We start from the raw sequence: 15,305 nt of genomic DNA on the forward strand, positions 1-15,305 counted from the left end.
CGGGGTTTGCGGGTACGTACCAACGGTGCTGCAGGACGTGGGGGGGGCGCCTCTACGCGCCCCAGACTGCGTTCCCTCACCTTCTGGAGCCTCCGGAGGCTTGGCATGCATGCACGCATACGCACACACTCCTCTCATTGGCGCGGAAGACCCCTCTCCGAGGCTTTGGGGAGCTCCGGGGGCATCTGGAACAGGGTGACCTAATCCCCCCCCCGGGAGAGAATGGTTCTGGCCGCCCCGCCCCGCCTTACCGCTCGCGGGTTGCTGTTTGATGCGCGCGTGGAGCATACATAGCTAGGGCTGGGTTTCCCGGGAAGAGTCGGCCCGCGCGGTCCCCCGTGCGGGGGCTGGGGGCGGCCTGAGCTGCCAGGGGTCGCGTGCTCCCGGGATTCAGAGCTGCAGATCTCGGATGTACCGCGCTCCACAGGTGCCCAAACGTCCCCGCAAAGGAGTCCAGGCCTGGACTGGGAGGAGGGGGCGCTGTGGGTGGCCGCCGACGTCAGCCAACCAAGATGCTCAGGTAGGAAAATAACTCCAGAATGCGGGCACCTCGAACATCAGCCGGGACATTGACTTGGGGATCGGTGAATGTGGGGCAGTTGGCGGGCTGAGTGTAATCCCCCAGTAGTAGAATGGTTAAGTACACAAGCTCTAGACTCCTATCAGGTTCACATTCTATTTCCACTGTTTTAGCTTTATAGGTGGGACTTAAACTTGTGACTTCATCCTTTGGAGCCTCAGTTTTGTCATCTGTAGAATGGACATAGTGGAAGCTACCTCACAGGACTGCTGAGAAGATTAAATGAGAATACTTGTAGAGATCTTTGCAGGAGGTAGGCACGGGATCTATGCAGGTTATTATTCCTGCCCCATAGATACGTACAGGATATAGGAGCCTGCCCTGTCTGCCCCCCGCCACCATAGTTTGTCTTCTGGTTGGTGCTAAAGTAGGCACAGGCCCAATCTATTCTTCACCCCCTTAGCATTCTATAAATATCTACTGAGTACACACTGTATGCTAGGAATGCATATTTACTCACTAAATATTTGCCAGTAGCACCCTTCTCCCCGTCATTACAACAACTCAAAAAAAGTCAATTTTCCGAAATGTCCCCTGGGATTGGCAGCTCCCCTTTGAAGAGGACTGGTTGAGGGAGGACGTGACCTTTTTGCCCTGGGGACGGGGACTTAAGAGATTGCCAGTCTTTGCTGATGACAGATGGTTGCCACCGTGACCACTTTTCATAGGGAGACCTGGAAGCAGGGGCTGGCAGGCAGAGCACACCTGCTGTCACCCAGGACCATGAACAGCGTGAAGACCCCGGTGGAGCTGGCCGTGAGTGGGATGCAGACCCTCCACGTTCAGCACCGCTGCCGGGGCAGCTGCCGGGTCAAGGTTAGGCCGTCATATGTGGATGAGACTTTGTTTGGCAGTCCTGCAGGCACCCAGCCCACACCACCAGCCTTTGACCCACCGTGGATGGGGAAGGCCAACAGAACCAGAGGAGTGGGTACAGGGGCATCACAGGCCTCAGGGGCCAACGGGAGCTGTGAGACTACCTCCTCCAGGGACAAGACCCTGACCCTCGCACCAAGGAAGAAGAACAAATACAGGTAACAGGATGGGGAGATGCCCTGTTGTTCACATGCCGTGTGACTTTGGGCAAGCACTTTGACCTCTCTGAGCCACAGTTTCCTCACAGTGGAAGGTGGGACCTGATGGGGTTATTGACAAGGTTAAATGGGATGAGACATGTACAGTGCTGGGCACGGTAACCCGACACTTAGGAAGCTCTCAGTAAATGGTAGTGATAATGGTTGTGATGGTGGAATACCCATCCCCAAATGTCTTAGAATGGGCTTCTGAGGCCCAGAGGGGTCAGGTGATTTGCCCAAGATCACACAGCAATTTGCATGAAATTATTAGTTTGGTTGATCCATGAAATGACATAAATGTGATGATTCCAAACTTCAGCAAGTCATTTTGAAAATGGTTCTTGCTGCATTTTCACGAACAATTTAGAAAAACAGGATCTAATGCCAGTGGTTATTGTAGGTTCCAGTTAGATTATTTGGATTATTTCGATTAATATCAGCCTGGAGGGAGGTCTCAGGGCTCTATCTTATTTATTGTCATCAGTGTCTTGAACTAAAACATGGAAGACTAGTATATTAGTCAATCAGGGTTGTTATAACAAAATACCATAGACTGGGGGGCTTAAACAACAGAAATTTATTTTTTCACAGTTCTGGAGGCTTGAAGTCCAAGGTCAAGACGCCAGCAGGGCTGCTTTCTCCTGAAGGCTACCTATCCTTGGGTTGCAGATGGCCACCTATTCACTGGGAACTCACATGGGCTTTTCTCTGTGAGCATGTACACTCCTGGTGCCTCTTCCTCTTCTTATAAGGACACAAATCCTATTGGATTAGGACCTCACCTTTATGGCCTCATTTAACCTTAATTACCTCTTTAAAATTCAGCATGAATTTTGGGAGGATGCAATTCAGTCCATAATAACTAGCCAATCATATTTAGGATCCATTCTGAGCCAAGAGGCACATATAGTAGTTGAGAATGGGAATAGTGTTTATTTAAGTAGATAAAATTCAACAGAGATAAAAGCAAGTCCCCATTATTATCATGTCCACCTGGCAATTGCCGTGGACCACAAGGCAGGCTCAGGTTGACATTAGCGGCACTGACAGCTACAACATGGCTGAAAACGCTGGTGTCAGCGTAGGCTGTATGAACAGAAGTATGGTTTCCTAAACAAGGCAGATAACAGTCAACCGCATGCTCTCCTGGAGGATGGAGTTTTATGCTGGACGCTGACAAGTAGAGGGTGTCAAGTTAGAAGGTACGTAAGAGTTAGAGATGCTATTGAGCAGCAACTTTGGTACCAGACAGACATAGGTATCAACCAGGTATGGTTTTGAACAGCTAAATCAAGTGACTTTTCAAAGACTTGCAGTTTGGGAATGGAAGCACTTTTAGTCCTGGCCAAAAACCATGGACCTGACACCTCATAGGTATGCCATGAATATTTGTGGGACTAATAAAAAAAAAATTGCTGGGCTTCCCTGGTGGCGCAGTGGTTGGGAGTCCGCCTGCCGATGCAGGGGACGCGGGTTCGTGCCCCGGTCCGGGAGGATCCCACGTGCCGCGGAGCGGCTGGGCCCATGTGCCATGGCCGCTGGGCCTGCGCTTCCGGAGCCTGTGCTCTGCAACGGGAGAGGCCACGGCAGTGGGAGGCCCGCATACCGCAAAAAAAAAAAAAAAAAAAAATTGCTGAATGAATCTAATTAAAGGTGAGAGGCCTAGAAGGCACTTAAGTCTGACTTAGTGATCAAGAGCTTGGGTCTTTGAGCAGGGCGCTGGATTTGAATCTTGTCTGTACCCTCCTTTTTACCCTCCCTATGCCTCAGTTTTCTTGTCTGTAAAATGGGATTATATCGCCCTCCTTGTGGGTGTTGTGAGAAATGAGATGACACACAAGTGACATGCTGAGTCCTGGACCTACACATGAAAAGCCCTGAGTAAATATGCAAAAATTTTAAAAGCTGCTCTGGTGGTGAGGCCAGACCACAGAAGTTCAAACTGAGAACCCTCTACATGCCAGATGCTGGGCTGTGCAATTTCAAATATAGTTGGAAGGGCCACATGACTGCAGAGGGTTCGGCTGACGAGGCCACTACAAAAAGGGAAAAGTGGTGGGTTAAGAGAAAAAGTGAAAGCTATAAAGACTAAGGTTATATTAATCAGGACTCTTGGTTGCAAGTGACAGAAGACTTACCCAAACTGGCTTCAGCAGAAAAAGGGCATTTGGGGCTCATATAACAGGGGCTCAAAACGTTCTTGGGATTTTGTCTCTGTTTTAGTGCAGCTTTCCCCTACACATCCCAGGGGAGATGGCCACTGGCGCTTAGCCCTTATATCCTGCCAGTTCTTCAGGGCTAGGTGGAAGAAAAACATTTCTCTCCTAGTAGTTTCTGCAAAGGTCCTAAGGCAGACCCTTATTGTGCAGAATGGGTCATGTGGTTATTCCTGAGCCAATCAGTGTGGTCAGGAGGATGGGATATGCAAACTGGCCTGGCCTGGGGCACATGCCAGGGAGTGGGGGTGGGGTGGGGCAGGATGCAGGGGGACTGGGTACTTGGCAGGGGAAAAATAGCAGAGATGGGGGTAGTGGTACATGAGGGCTGTGGCCTCGCTGCAGGTGCCAGGCTGGGAGACAAGGACTTCTGGGACCTGTAGGCAACCCTCTGCTGCTGCAGCTGCCTGGCAGGGGGTGCGGGTGGGGGTGGGCAAGGTTTTTAGGGTTTATTTCCCCAGCTCACTGTTTCTCTTCCCTTGCCAGACTGATTGGCCACACTCCTTCTTACTGCGATGAGTCGCTCTTTGGCTCCCGACCTGAGGGCGCCGGCTGGGAGGCCTCGTGGATGGCGAAGGGGGATGCTGCAAAGCTCCATGCCCTCTTCTGGACACCCCCAGCTACCCCTAGGGGCAGCCACTCACCCCGCCCCAGGGAGACTCCAGTGAGAGCCATTCACCCAGCTAGTCCCTCAAAGACAGAGCGCCGGCTGGTGGCAGATTCCCGGAGGTTGTCCGTGGACGGGTTAGACTCTCCACGCCCTCCGAGGCGGGAGCGTTCTTATTCCCTCACCCACCTTAATGTCCCCAGCACGAGTCACCCACCCACCAGTACCCCCTGCACAAATGGGCCTCGAGATCCCAGACCTTCCCCGTCAGGAGTGACCTTCCGGAGCCCCCTGGTGACTCCCAGGGCTCATTCAGTCAGTGTTTCAGTGCCAGTTACCCCCCGACGAGGCGGAGCCATCCAGAAACCAAAGCCACCTTGGAAATGAATTTCTTGGTCCTTTCTGCAGGTTTGCCCATGGGGTCACAGCAAAGGGCAGAGTTTCAGAGGATGGCACTGGTGGGCGGGCCTTTGGGGAGACCACCAGGCATTGGCAAAGCACTCCTGGGGGCAGACAGAGAGAGGGTGGGCAGTGCCGCCCTTTCTTCTGACAACCTCTGGTTGCTCCCTGCTTTTGCCGCTGGTGTGGATATGAGGGCCGCCTCTGGAGATCCCTGTTTCAAGTTCTGTCATAGCCACACGGCATATCAGTGCCAACCCAGGGGTGTCCCCCGGGAGGGTCCCCCCACTCCCTCCATCACACCCACAACCTTGTCTCGCCACCAAGTGTGAATAAATGGTATGATCGCCAACCCGGAGGGTTCCTTCTCCCTCCCTTCAAGCCAAGCTTCTGCTCAGGATGAGTTTCCAGCTGAGTCTGGACGCCTCAGGAATTTTCCCAGGCACAGTATGTGGACCAGCAGGGAACACGAGGTGATATGTGGGTGGACATTTAAAATTTTAATAGTCATGTATTTATTTTCATGTATTAAATATATCAGCTCATCGAAGCCGTGAGTTTTGCTAATTTTTTCCTTAGGATAAAGGCCAGTGTTAGGTCTGAGTTGATTTAAATAACAAAGGTAAATAACATAGCAATCATGACAGTGGCAGGTGGGCGACTAATCCTCCTGTGTTGGTTTCTAGCTAATACCACTAATTGGGGGGTTAGCTGATTCTTCCTGAGCTCAGAATATGGGCTATAGTTGACTTGTTTTGAAATCATATGTATATATATATATATGATATACATTTCCTACCGTAAAAAAAAAAAAAAAAACCCACAGTGACTAGGATTTGCTTGGACTTTGAGGGGTCCAAGAAGACCAGAAATTTCCACATGGCACCTGGAGAGCACTCGGGGAGAAAGCCTAAGTGGTCAGGGCCCGCCTGCCTCCTGCCCCGCACCATCCTGGGTCAGGCCCCTCAGGAGGAACAGCAAAGCCTTTGTTCTGATGGAGCTGCACCCAGAATCCCAGCATCCTGGTGGATTGCACCTCCGGGAAGCACCGGGATTCCAGAGAGGCCAGCTGGAAGCCACATCTTTGGTTCTGTGCCTCCACCTTTGGGGAAGGGAAGAGCAGACACTCCCGGGGAACAGTCTGGGAGGGACCAACAGTGCCTAGGACCAGGGGCGCACATTCAGACGCCTACACGGCTCCGGTGGGCCGTGAGGGACGCAAGCGAGCCATGCTCTTGGCACAGACAGCATTTTAAACATGTAGGGTGTTTAAAATTCCTAGAACACTTGCAAAGAATTAGTTCCCTCCCTCCTCAGTTTTACTTGAAACATTCAGCTCTCATTTGCCTTTATCCCTTGCCCCTATGTTTTAGTAGACATTGGCCACAAATACCTCTTTCCTCCAAACTGTACTAAAAAAGGGAAGCAACCGCCCAAGTATGATGATAAGGGGTGACTGACGCTGAGGCCATGATGGCTGGAAGACAATTGGGAGTGGTGGCGACTGGGACAACCTGTCTGCCACCCAAAGGGGGCGCTCCTCACCTTTAGAAGACACGCAGGCCCGGGCTATCTGGATGATGAGATTTTTCCAGAAAAGTCATTTTTAAGCAGTAGCCTCTGATTTTTTAAATGCCGGCAGTGGGGATTTCCCTGGTGGTCCAGTGGTTAAGACTTTGCCTTCCAGTGCAGGGAGTGCGGGTTGGATCCCTGGCCAGGGAGCTAAGATCTCACATGCCTCACGGCCAAAGAACCAAAACATAAAACAGAAGCAGTATTGTAACAAATTCAATAAAGACTTAAAAAAAAAACACCAGTAGTGAATTAAAAAATATATTCTTCAACTACCTGGACACCAAATAAGGCTAATGTGAGGTTGCTGGTTTATGACCTCAGGACCCCTGAGCTTTCACGGTGCTAAACCAGGGAGAGGTTGTGGGCAAATTGATATCCAGAGCAGGGGCAGAGTGCAGCCTGAAACCCTCCCTCTTCCTCCTGGAGTTCTCTGCCTGCCCCGCCCTCCCCTGGGGGCAGCTGTGACCCACACCCAGCTGTCCTGGTGGGTGATGTGTCCATCGCAGTCATGGCAGCTTCTGGGCTGGGACCGAGGGAGATGCAGCCCAAGGTCCAGCTTCCCAGCGAGGCTAAAGGAAGGAATGGTTACGTGCTGACACCCAGCCTGTGTGTTCCCCTCGTGGAAACGGCACCTGCAGCATGGACACGCACCCAATGGCCCTGGGTAAAGTGAAGTTTATTTGTAGGCTGTGGTTTAAAAGTGTTTTTAATTTTGAAAAAGTGTTAAGGCCATGAATCGCAGGGCTCCACATCCCAGGGGCTTCCAGGCCGGCTCTTGAGTGAGAGGTAAGATCTTGGTGAGGGCAGGGGTCTGGGCAGGCTGGGGGGAGGGACTCATTTCTTGCCCTTGCCCTTGCCCTTGCCCTTGCCCTCGCCCTTGCCCTTGTCCTTCCCTCTGCTCTTGCTCCACTTCCTCTTCTTGGACCTGAGCATGGAGCGGACCAGGTAGCCCCTCCACAGGGCCTGGATGAGCATGGCAGCCCGCACCATGTGCACCATCTCCTGCTCGGCTTCCAGCCTCTTCTTGGCGTTGATCTCCTGCTCGGCCTGGATCTGGGAGAACTCTTCCACCAGCACGTCATGCCGTCTCTTCAGCTCCTCCAGCTGCAGCTTCTCCTCCTTGTGGATGATATCCAACTCCTCGTACTCATCCTGGGGTGACAGGCAGGGGGTAGGTGTCTCCAGGCACAGAGCACCGCCTGCCACCCTCTTCTGTTCCCACCCTTCCCGAAGGCGCTTCCGCCCCCAGCAATACCGCCTACGCTAAGCCTTTCTGCATCTGAGGCCCAGATGAGAAAGGGAGAGCTGATGCGGTCCATCTGAGTTTGCGGTGGGACCCAGCTGAAATAGGTCAGGAAGGAGGAAAGAACACGGCTCGTGGGCTGGGCAGGCTGGGCTTCCAATCCCAGCTCAGCCACATCTCGAGGGGCTTCACCTTTCAAGCCGTCATTTTTCCTCATCTGAAACATGGGGACAATTCCAAACCCAGGAGCAGGGGTGGGAGCTATTTCCAGGATTAAATGACAGGATGGATGCAACGTCCATCCCCCCCGCTCCCACCAGGCATCTACCAGAAGAAAAGTACTTCCAGAAAACACAGAGCTAAGTGGACTCGGTCTCTGCCATCATTCACCCACCACCCTCATTGGGAACAGAGAAACAAGAGCACAGCCTCCAGTCTCCCCCTTCATAGAGCACTCAGGATCAGACAGCACACCTGACATTGACCACTCAGAGGCTTATGTCACTTCCAGTGCTCACCAGGCCTCCCTGCCCCAAAGTCGGGGCTGTGGGCCACCGATGTTATCACAGAGCTGGGTGGAGGCTTAAGGGCACCCCGTTTTTAGGCTACTATTCCCTGGAGCACCTCCTCCAGGCCAGATCCTGTGCTGTACAAGCACCTGTGACAACAGTGACTCGTTAAATCCCCACCATGGTTCCAGCGTGGGTGTTACTGTGATCACATGCAGAAATGGGCTCAGAAAGGTCAAGTTCCTTGCTTAGGGTCACACAGCGAGTAAGTGCCACTAGAGTAGACCCTCCAGATGACAATGGGGACTTTGTTGACCGCTGGAGCCCAGCACCGGGCACATCTAAACACTCGGTAGAAAGTTCCTGAGTGAAGTGGTGGAGGTGAATGCTTGAACCCCATGGGGATGAGTCCCTGCTTAGGGGGCTGCTAGCAGGAGCTGAGCAGAAGGGAACAGGGAGTCTAGGATATTGACAGTAGATGGAGCCAGGATCTTCGGGCCTGGTGTCAAGCACATCTTAGTGGCTCACAGCTTCTGGCTCCTTCCCTTCCCATGGCTCCCCTTACTGCCCCAGGCTAGACAAACCCTTGAGCCTAAGGAAGGGGCAGGGAAGCCACTCTGGAGAGGCCCAGAACTTGGCATAGACCATGGACCATACTAGGGCTTCTCTTCTCCACCCCTCACCCCCATTCCTAGAGGATCTTGGGAAACACACTTGAGAGAGACTTAGGCAGACAGATACCTGCTTTTCACTCATCTCCAAATCGTATTTCTGGATCCAGTTCTCAATTTCCGTTTCCACTTTATATTTTTTCTAAAAAAAATTCAATTAGTCATTGTGTGATGGACTAATATTAACAATAAAAAGCACTCAGCCCGCTCTGCGTCAGCAGGCCCTGCCTCACGCCTCGCCTCCTGAATCCACATCACAAGGTATGTTCTCCATTTCACAGGCAAGGACACGGAGGATCAGATGTGCTAACTCACTTGGCCCAAGATTACAGAGCTGATGGGTGGTGGAGCTTGGATTTGAAGCCAGCAGTCCAGCTCCAGAACATTGTAGGCAGAGGGAGCAGCAGGTGCAAAGGCCCTGTGGTGGGAACAAGCTGGTGATGTTTAAAGAGTAGGAACTGAGCCAGTGTGGCTGGAATGGCGTGGCCGGGGAGGAGAATGGTCCCATTGAGCTCAGAGTGAGAAGCTGTGTCACAGAGGGAGTGTCAGCAGTGGAAGGAGTTTGGTTTCTAACGTAAGGGAGAGTGGAAGCTGTTGGGTGGATTTAGATACAGTGGAGGAACGTGATCTAATTTTGTTTTTAAAAGATCAGCTCCTGTACGTACAGTGGAATGCTATTCTGCCATAAAAAGGAGTGAAGTATTGGTAAATGCTACGTGGATGAACCTTGAAAGTGCAAGGCTAAGTGAAAGAAGCCAGACACGAAAGACCACATATGGTATGATTCCATTTACGTGAAGAGTCCAGCATAGGCAAATCCATAGAGATAAAAAGTAGATGAGTGGTTGCCAGGGACTGGGGGGAGGCGGGTGGAGAAGCTACTTAATGAGTACAGGGTTTTATCTGGAGGTGATGAAAATATCTTGGAACTAGATAAAGGTTGTGGTTGTCCGACATTGTGAATATACTAAGTGCCACTGAATAACTTTAAACGGTTATATTTTATGTTATGTGAATTTCACCTCAATTAAAAAAAAAAATCAGCTCCTTAGTCCTACAGTGCAAGAGGTCATAACTTGGGCACCACGGATGGGCTGGCTTCAGGGGGCCTGTAACCCAAGCATTGCCCCCCACCATGGGTATGTGCTTCTGTGCCTTTTCATGGGGGAGAGGCCCGGTGCTTCCATTAGATGCTCAAAAGTGTAGTGAAACAAAAACGAATCTGAGAACAAGTGTTAGAAAGGGTGCCCTTTGTGAGGAAAGGGATTCGGAAGCAAACTGGGTGCATGCTGGGCCTGGGTCCTGGCTGAGACGATGGAGAAGGCAGTTGAAAAAAGGATATTTATTGAGCACCGACTAGGTGCTGCCAGCTGCCTCCCCATCATCCCATCTAATTCTCATAGCAACTCATTAAGGCCTATTCAATCACTTTCATTTTAAAAATGTGAAAACTAAGGCTCAGAGGGAGTTAAGAGATTTGCCAGAGGTTTCTGTGCGCCTTCATTTCCTTTGCAGGACAGGTGGGTATCATCCTCCTTGTGGGGCCCAGAGGAGTTCAGGAACTTGCCCAAGGTCACAGAGCTGGCCTGCAGCAGGGCCTGATCTCTCTGCCCCCAGTCCCTGGCCTGTGTGCTGCTCCCTCCTGCCTCCCGAGGGATACTGTGTCCATCCTGGGCTTCCCTGCACCCTTCTCCCCAGGGAGCTGCGCCCCGGGCGGCTGAAGCAGCCCTGCCCCCCACCCCAAGCCCTGCGCCTGGCCCTCCCTTCGCCCCCTCCCCTGCCCCAGTGGCCCCATTGCCCCCACCGCCCCGCTTCCCCGGGGCACCTTCCTCAGCGCCTGCTCTGCCTCCCAGTTCTCCATGACCAGGCTGTTGAACTGCGCCTGCAGCAGCAGGATCTCTTGCTGGGTCTTGGCCACCCGGGCCTGCGAGGCCCGGAAGTCCGCCTTCTGCTGCTTCTTGGCCTCCTTCTTGGTGCGAAGGAGGCTGTTCTCTGAGAGCTTGGGCAGCTGGTGCAGGTGGTTTTTCAGTTCTTGGATCACGACGTTCTCCTTCTCCACCTGGGCCAGGAAGAAGAGAGGCTCCAGGATACCTCCGCGATCATGAGCCATCGCAGGAGAGGTTGGCGTGCCTGCAGCCCCCTCAGGACGGGGCGCTACTACCTCACCAAATCCCAGCCCTGGCCCCGGAGGACGGGGACAGCCTGCCTAGAGACCGGGAAACTGAGGCTCACGGGGGTTGAGTCTGTCTGGGGTTGTGCAGCTGAGATGGAATTTGAAGCCGGGTCTGTCTGATCCAGACAGGCTGTCTGGCCACCGTCCTCTATTTCCCGGCGTGTGTGAAGTGCACAGGCGCGCCTGAGCGGGGTCACAGGAGGAGAGGTCTGCGACAGCGCGACGCTCCTGCCGGGGCACAGCAGGGGAGTGCCTAGTTGCCAGGGACACTTGGCGCGATGCATGAAAGTGTGAGATAAACACACACCACAGGGATTGCCCCCCCCCCACCCCGCTCTCCCCTTGAGGGCCTGGCTTGGCTCGTGACCCTCAGTCGGTTCTAAAACAGGAATTGGTTGTAGTAAGGTGGATGGACCTAGAGTCCGTCATGCAGAGTGAAGTAAGTCAGAAGGAGAAAAAAAATTACCGTATGCTAACACATATATATGGAATCTAAAAAAAAAAAAAAGGTTCTGAAGAACCTAGGGGTAAGACGGGCATAGACACAGACCTACTAGAGAATGGACTTGAGGATATGGGGAGGGGGCAGGGTAAGCTGGGACGAAGTGAGAGAGTGGCATGGACATATATGTACACTACCAAACGTAAGATAGATAGCTAGTGGGAAGCAGCCGCATAGCACAGGGAGATTAGCTCGGTGCTTTGTGACCACCTAGAGGGGTGGGATAGGGAGGGTGGGAGGGAGACGCAAGCGGGAGGAGATATGGGAACATATGTATATGTATAACTGATTCACTTTGTTATAAAGCAGAAACTAACACACCAGTGTAAAGCAGTTATACTCCAACAAAGATGTTAAAAATAAATAAATAAAAATAAAATAAAGTAAAATAAAACAGGAATTGGGGTTGGGGGGCACCGCTGTTTCGTAAATAAACTCCAAAGGCTGATCACAAGTGCTAGGGTGTCCCTCTGAACACACCGGTGCTGTGGCTGGCTCAGGCCAGCAGCCTCGGGCTGGGGGCAGCTGGCAGCAGGGCTGCAGCGGGTCTGAGCTCACTTCCTGTACTCAGGGAGTGGGAGGCGGGGTGGGGAGGGGTTTGAGGCAAGCCTGTCCTGTGGGCAAGTCTTCAGCCTTCAGGGGTTGGGTTTGAAGCAGGCAGTACTATTCGCAGTCAGAGCTTTTCTTGTGGACCCCTCAACATGCCTTATTGGTGTCAGCCTCTCATTTTACACTGAGATCCAGTGACCTGATGAAATCTGCCCACCTGGCAGAAATGGAATTTGACCCCAGATCTGTCCAACTTGGCAGCCCCAAGCTGTTTCCACTACCCGAATGAGACCAGCAAAGCCACTTGGAAGTCCTCTTCCTTTCCCTAGGTGACACCCCTCCAACCTATGAGTGGTCTCCCCTGAGCACCCAGGAGCCTGTCATCTTTCTACTCAGCAGATAATTACCTTGTCCCCCTTTTTGTGCCAGGCCCACTAGGGACCCAGTGGAGGGCCAAGAGAGACAAGGTCCCTGTTCTCTTGTGGGGGAGCCAGACCCCAATCATATCATCAAATCATCACACAGTCATCAACAAACCCTGATGAATGCTGTACAGGACAAAGTCGGAGAGAACATAAGGAAGGGGGGACCCCCCGAGCTAGTACATCAGGGAGGGAGCGTGGCCTTGATCTCTCATCTATCACAGGGCGATGAAAATGTGACAGTGCTGGCTGGCTGTCCCCCAGGACCTGTTCTCCCCAGAAAGGCTGTAGAGCAGAATGTTTCACTGGGAAGGCGGCCCCAGCTACAGACCACTTTCCCAGCATCTCCAGCACTGGGTGTAGCTAAGAACTATATGAACGCTGCTTCTAGGTGATGTCCCAAAAGGGTAGGACAAAGTCCCCTCCTCCCCTTTCCTCCTTCCTGCTGGCTGGACCAGTGGTGACATGACGGTGGAAGGCTGGAGCAACCTTCTGGGTCCACAGTTAGAAGCCCCATGTGGGGGGCAGCAGAGAAGCCAGCAGCAAGGAACCTGGGCCCCTGACGAGTTTACGAAGCAGAGCTTCCATGCCAGCTCTCTGTTAAACAGAAATACACCACCAGCTTGACTAAGCCACTATTATTTGGGGTCTCTGATTTAGCAGCCAAACCTATACTTACACGCCACTTCCCAGGGACTTTCCTAGCTGTTAGTGCGAAACTGTGTGTAAAGAATAACACATAGGGGCTTCCCTGGTGGCGCCGTGGTTGAGAGTCCGCCTGCCGATGCAGGGGACACGGGTTCGTGCCCCGGTCCGGGAAGATCCCACATGCCACGGGGCGGCTGGGCCCGTGAGCCATGGCCACTGAGCCTGCGCGTCCGGAGCCTGTGCTCCGCAAAAGAAGAATAACACGTAGTATGTGTCTTGTTAGGTTGGGATCATGTTATCCTTTCCCCTCTTAAAAATTCTTCTAGAGCTTCCACCCCTCCTACCTGCCCCTTACCCTCAGGACAAAGACCACATTCCTCGATTAGGCCTCAAAGGCCCTGTGTAATCTGCGAGCAAAGCCTTAAGTTAAGTATTTACTACCCAGCCTTGGCCTGGAAGGTCTCTCTCTACCTCACTCGCCTGGTTCACTCCCTCTCATTCTCCATGTCTTGGCTTCAACATCCCTGAGTTCCAAGTTCAGGTCTCCTATAACACTCTCTTATAGCACCCTATACTTACCCTTCCTTGTACTTCTCAAAACTGTAATTAAATCAGCTCTTTAAGACCTACCTTCCCTATCATGAACTCCATGAGGCTGGGACCATGTGGACTCATCATTTATAAGACCTGGCATCCGGTAAGTGCTCAAAACAATATTTATGGAGTAAAAGAATGAAAACAGCTATTTAAATCACTGAGGAAAAAACCCAACTGCCGAAAGATTTGGACTCCTCCCTGGGGCTCCTCCTATAACCTGACCAATACTGTGCAGTGATACCTCTGCATCCCTGTTCCTCACGCAGGCTGCCAATTCATTTTCCAGAGTATCGATGATTTCTTGGTTCCTCTGATTCCGTCTGGTGATGTCCTGGATGAACTGAGTCTTGTCTCTGGCTTCCATGGGACTAGTGAGTAGCTTCTCAAACAGGAAACCTCGGAGTTCTACCAGGCTATCAATAAAACTCTGGGCTTCCACACTTCTGCCCAGGGTCTGCACCTGCAACAGCCTGGCAGCCTGGGGGCTACTGAGCAGGAGTCTCACGATGTTCTTGGTGGATCCTTTGATCTGCTGCATAAGGGGTGGGAGGTGGGATTTCTGCACCTCTATGGAGAGGACACGGTCTCGGAACGACGGTTCATCCTCGAACTCTTCTTCCTCCTGCAACTGCCTTTCTTCCTCCTGCAGGTAACTGACACGATCCACGAGGATCTGGCAAAGGTCCTGGTGCTCTCTCACTGCTTTCATGATGTCCTCCCCCAGCATCCCCTCCGAATTCTTGGAACTGGATGCCACGTATGACAGCAGGGTCACCAACTCCACCTTGTGAATGGTCTCATCCAGGACGGACATGATCCTCTTGGTCTCGATGGTGGTGAGTTTGGTCTTGATAGGAGGCAAGCGTTTTGGCGGGGCGGTGGAGTTTTTGGTTGTCTGTGCTATCAGCCTTACTCTGTTGACGTCAGGGTCTTCGTAGAGAGGGCCCACGGCAAGGATGTCCAAAGCCATTTTATGAGCGGTCTTCTTCGCCTTTGTACGCCCTGAGAGATTGAGACTTTGGTAGACTATCTGGGCTTCCTGCTTTTATTGTCTCTGGCAACCCTGAAAAAGGAAGGAGTAGGTAGTCAGCAGAGTCAGGCTGACTTCGGGACGGCTGGTGTGGCCACAGCAGCCGTAAACTGTTGACGTGGAGAGTTTGTCTTAGGTGCTCTGCAGCCTTTACACAGAACCTCTCAAGGAAAGCCGCGTTTAGCTTTGTAACAGTGCTCAGGGCCCCAAGGGTAAGGGGACCATATGTGGAGCTGGGTCTCAGGCACATGTGTCAGGCAGGGACCAACCAGGAATACAGACATCATTCTAGGTATTCAAACACAGCAACCAGTTACGTGGGTGATGGAAGAATTGAGAGGCCAATCAGGGGAAGGGAAAGCCACCCAGCGATTGTCAATTGCAGGAAACCACGAAGGAGGAGGAAGCGGTGGGTTTGGGGATCAGGGCCACCCAGGGGAAGCTGGAGCCACAGCCATTTCCTGTCCAGGAGTCACTATAGCCCCAGTGGAGCTGTGGCCACTGCCGG

The 15,305-nt window shown here is 52.4% G+C and overlaps 2 protein-coding genes across 5 annotated transcripts; one reads left to right on the top strand and one right to left on the bottom strand.

The window, feature by feature from the left end:
• The first annotated feature begins 155 nt into the window (after positions 1-155).
• On the top strand, positions 156-14,531 carry RITA1 (RBPJ interacting and tubulin associated 1). Of its 4 annotated transcripts, XM_060028140.1 has the most exons (4): positions 156-520; positions 694-833; positions 1,249-1,614; positions 4,359-5,422. In XM_060028140.1, exons 3-4 carry the CDS (start codon positions 1,304-1,306, stop codon positions 4,864-4,866), a joined length of 819 nt encoding a protein of 272 aa, XP_059884123.1. In that variant the 5' UTR covers positions 156-520; positions 694-833; positions 1,249-1,303; the 3' UTR covers positions 4,867-5,422. The 4 variants fall into 4 exon arrangements, with proteins under 4 accessions (XP_059884123.1, XP_059884124.1, XP_059884122.1 ...); XM_060028141.1 differs by lacking the exons at positions 694-833; positions 4,359-5,422 and adding an exon at positions 14,417-14,531; XM_060028139.1 differs by lacking the exon at positions 694-833.
• Positions 7,198-14,777, bottom strand: IQCD (IQ motif containing D). The gene is made up of 2 exons (XM_060028137.1): positions 14,009-14,777; positions 7,198-7,605 (listed from the first exon to the last, which is right to left on the bottom strand). Exons 1-2 carry the CDS (start codon positions 14,735-14,737, stop codon positions 7,288-7,290), a joined length of 1,047 nt encoding a protein of 348 aa, XP_059884120.1. The 5' UTR covers positions 14,738-14,777; the 3' UTR covers positions 7,198-7,287.
• Between the last annotated feature and the right edge of the window lie 528 nt (positions 14,778-15,305).

The sequence above is a fragment of the Delphinus delphis genome, chromosome 13, assembly GCF_949987515.2.
Source record: "Delphinus delphis chromosome 13, mDelDel1.2, whole genome shotgun sequence".
NCBI classification, from domain to species: Eukaryota; Metazoa; Chordata; class Mammalia; order Artiodactyla; family Delphinidae; genus Delphinus; species Delphinus delphis.

Excerpts from the sequence above, each read along its gene's own strand:
- RITA1 (XM_060028138.1), top strand. The coding sequence starts at position 1,220 with ATGGTTGCCACCGTGACCACTTTTCATAGGGAGACCTGGAAGCAGGGG. Across the intron at positions 1,615-4,358 it reads AGGAAGAAGAACAAATACAG|ACTGATTGGCCACACTCCTT; the intron begins GTAACAGGATGG and ends TTCCCTTGCCAG.
- IQCD (XM_060028137.1), bottom strand. The coding sequence starts at position 14,737 with ATGGCTTTGGACATCCTTGCCGTGGGCCCTCTCTACGAAGACCCTGAC. Across the intron at positions 7,606-14,008 it reads TGAGGAACAGGGATGCAGAG|GATGAGTACGAGGAGTTGGA; the intron begins GTATCACTGCAC and ends CTGTCACCCCAG.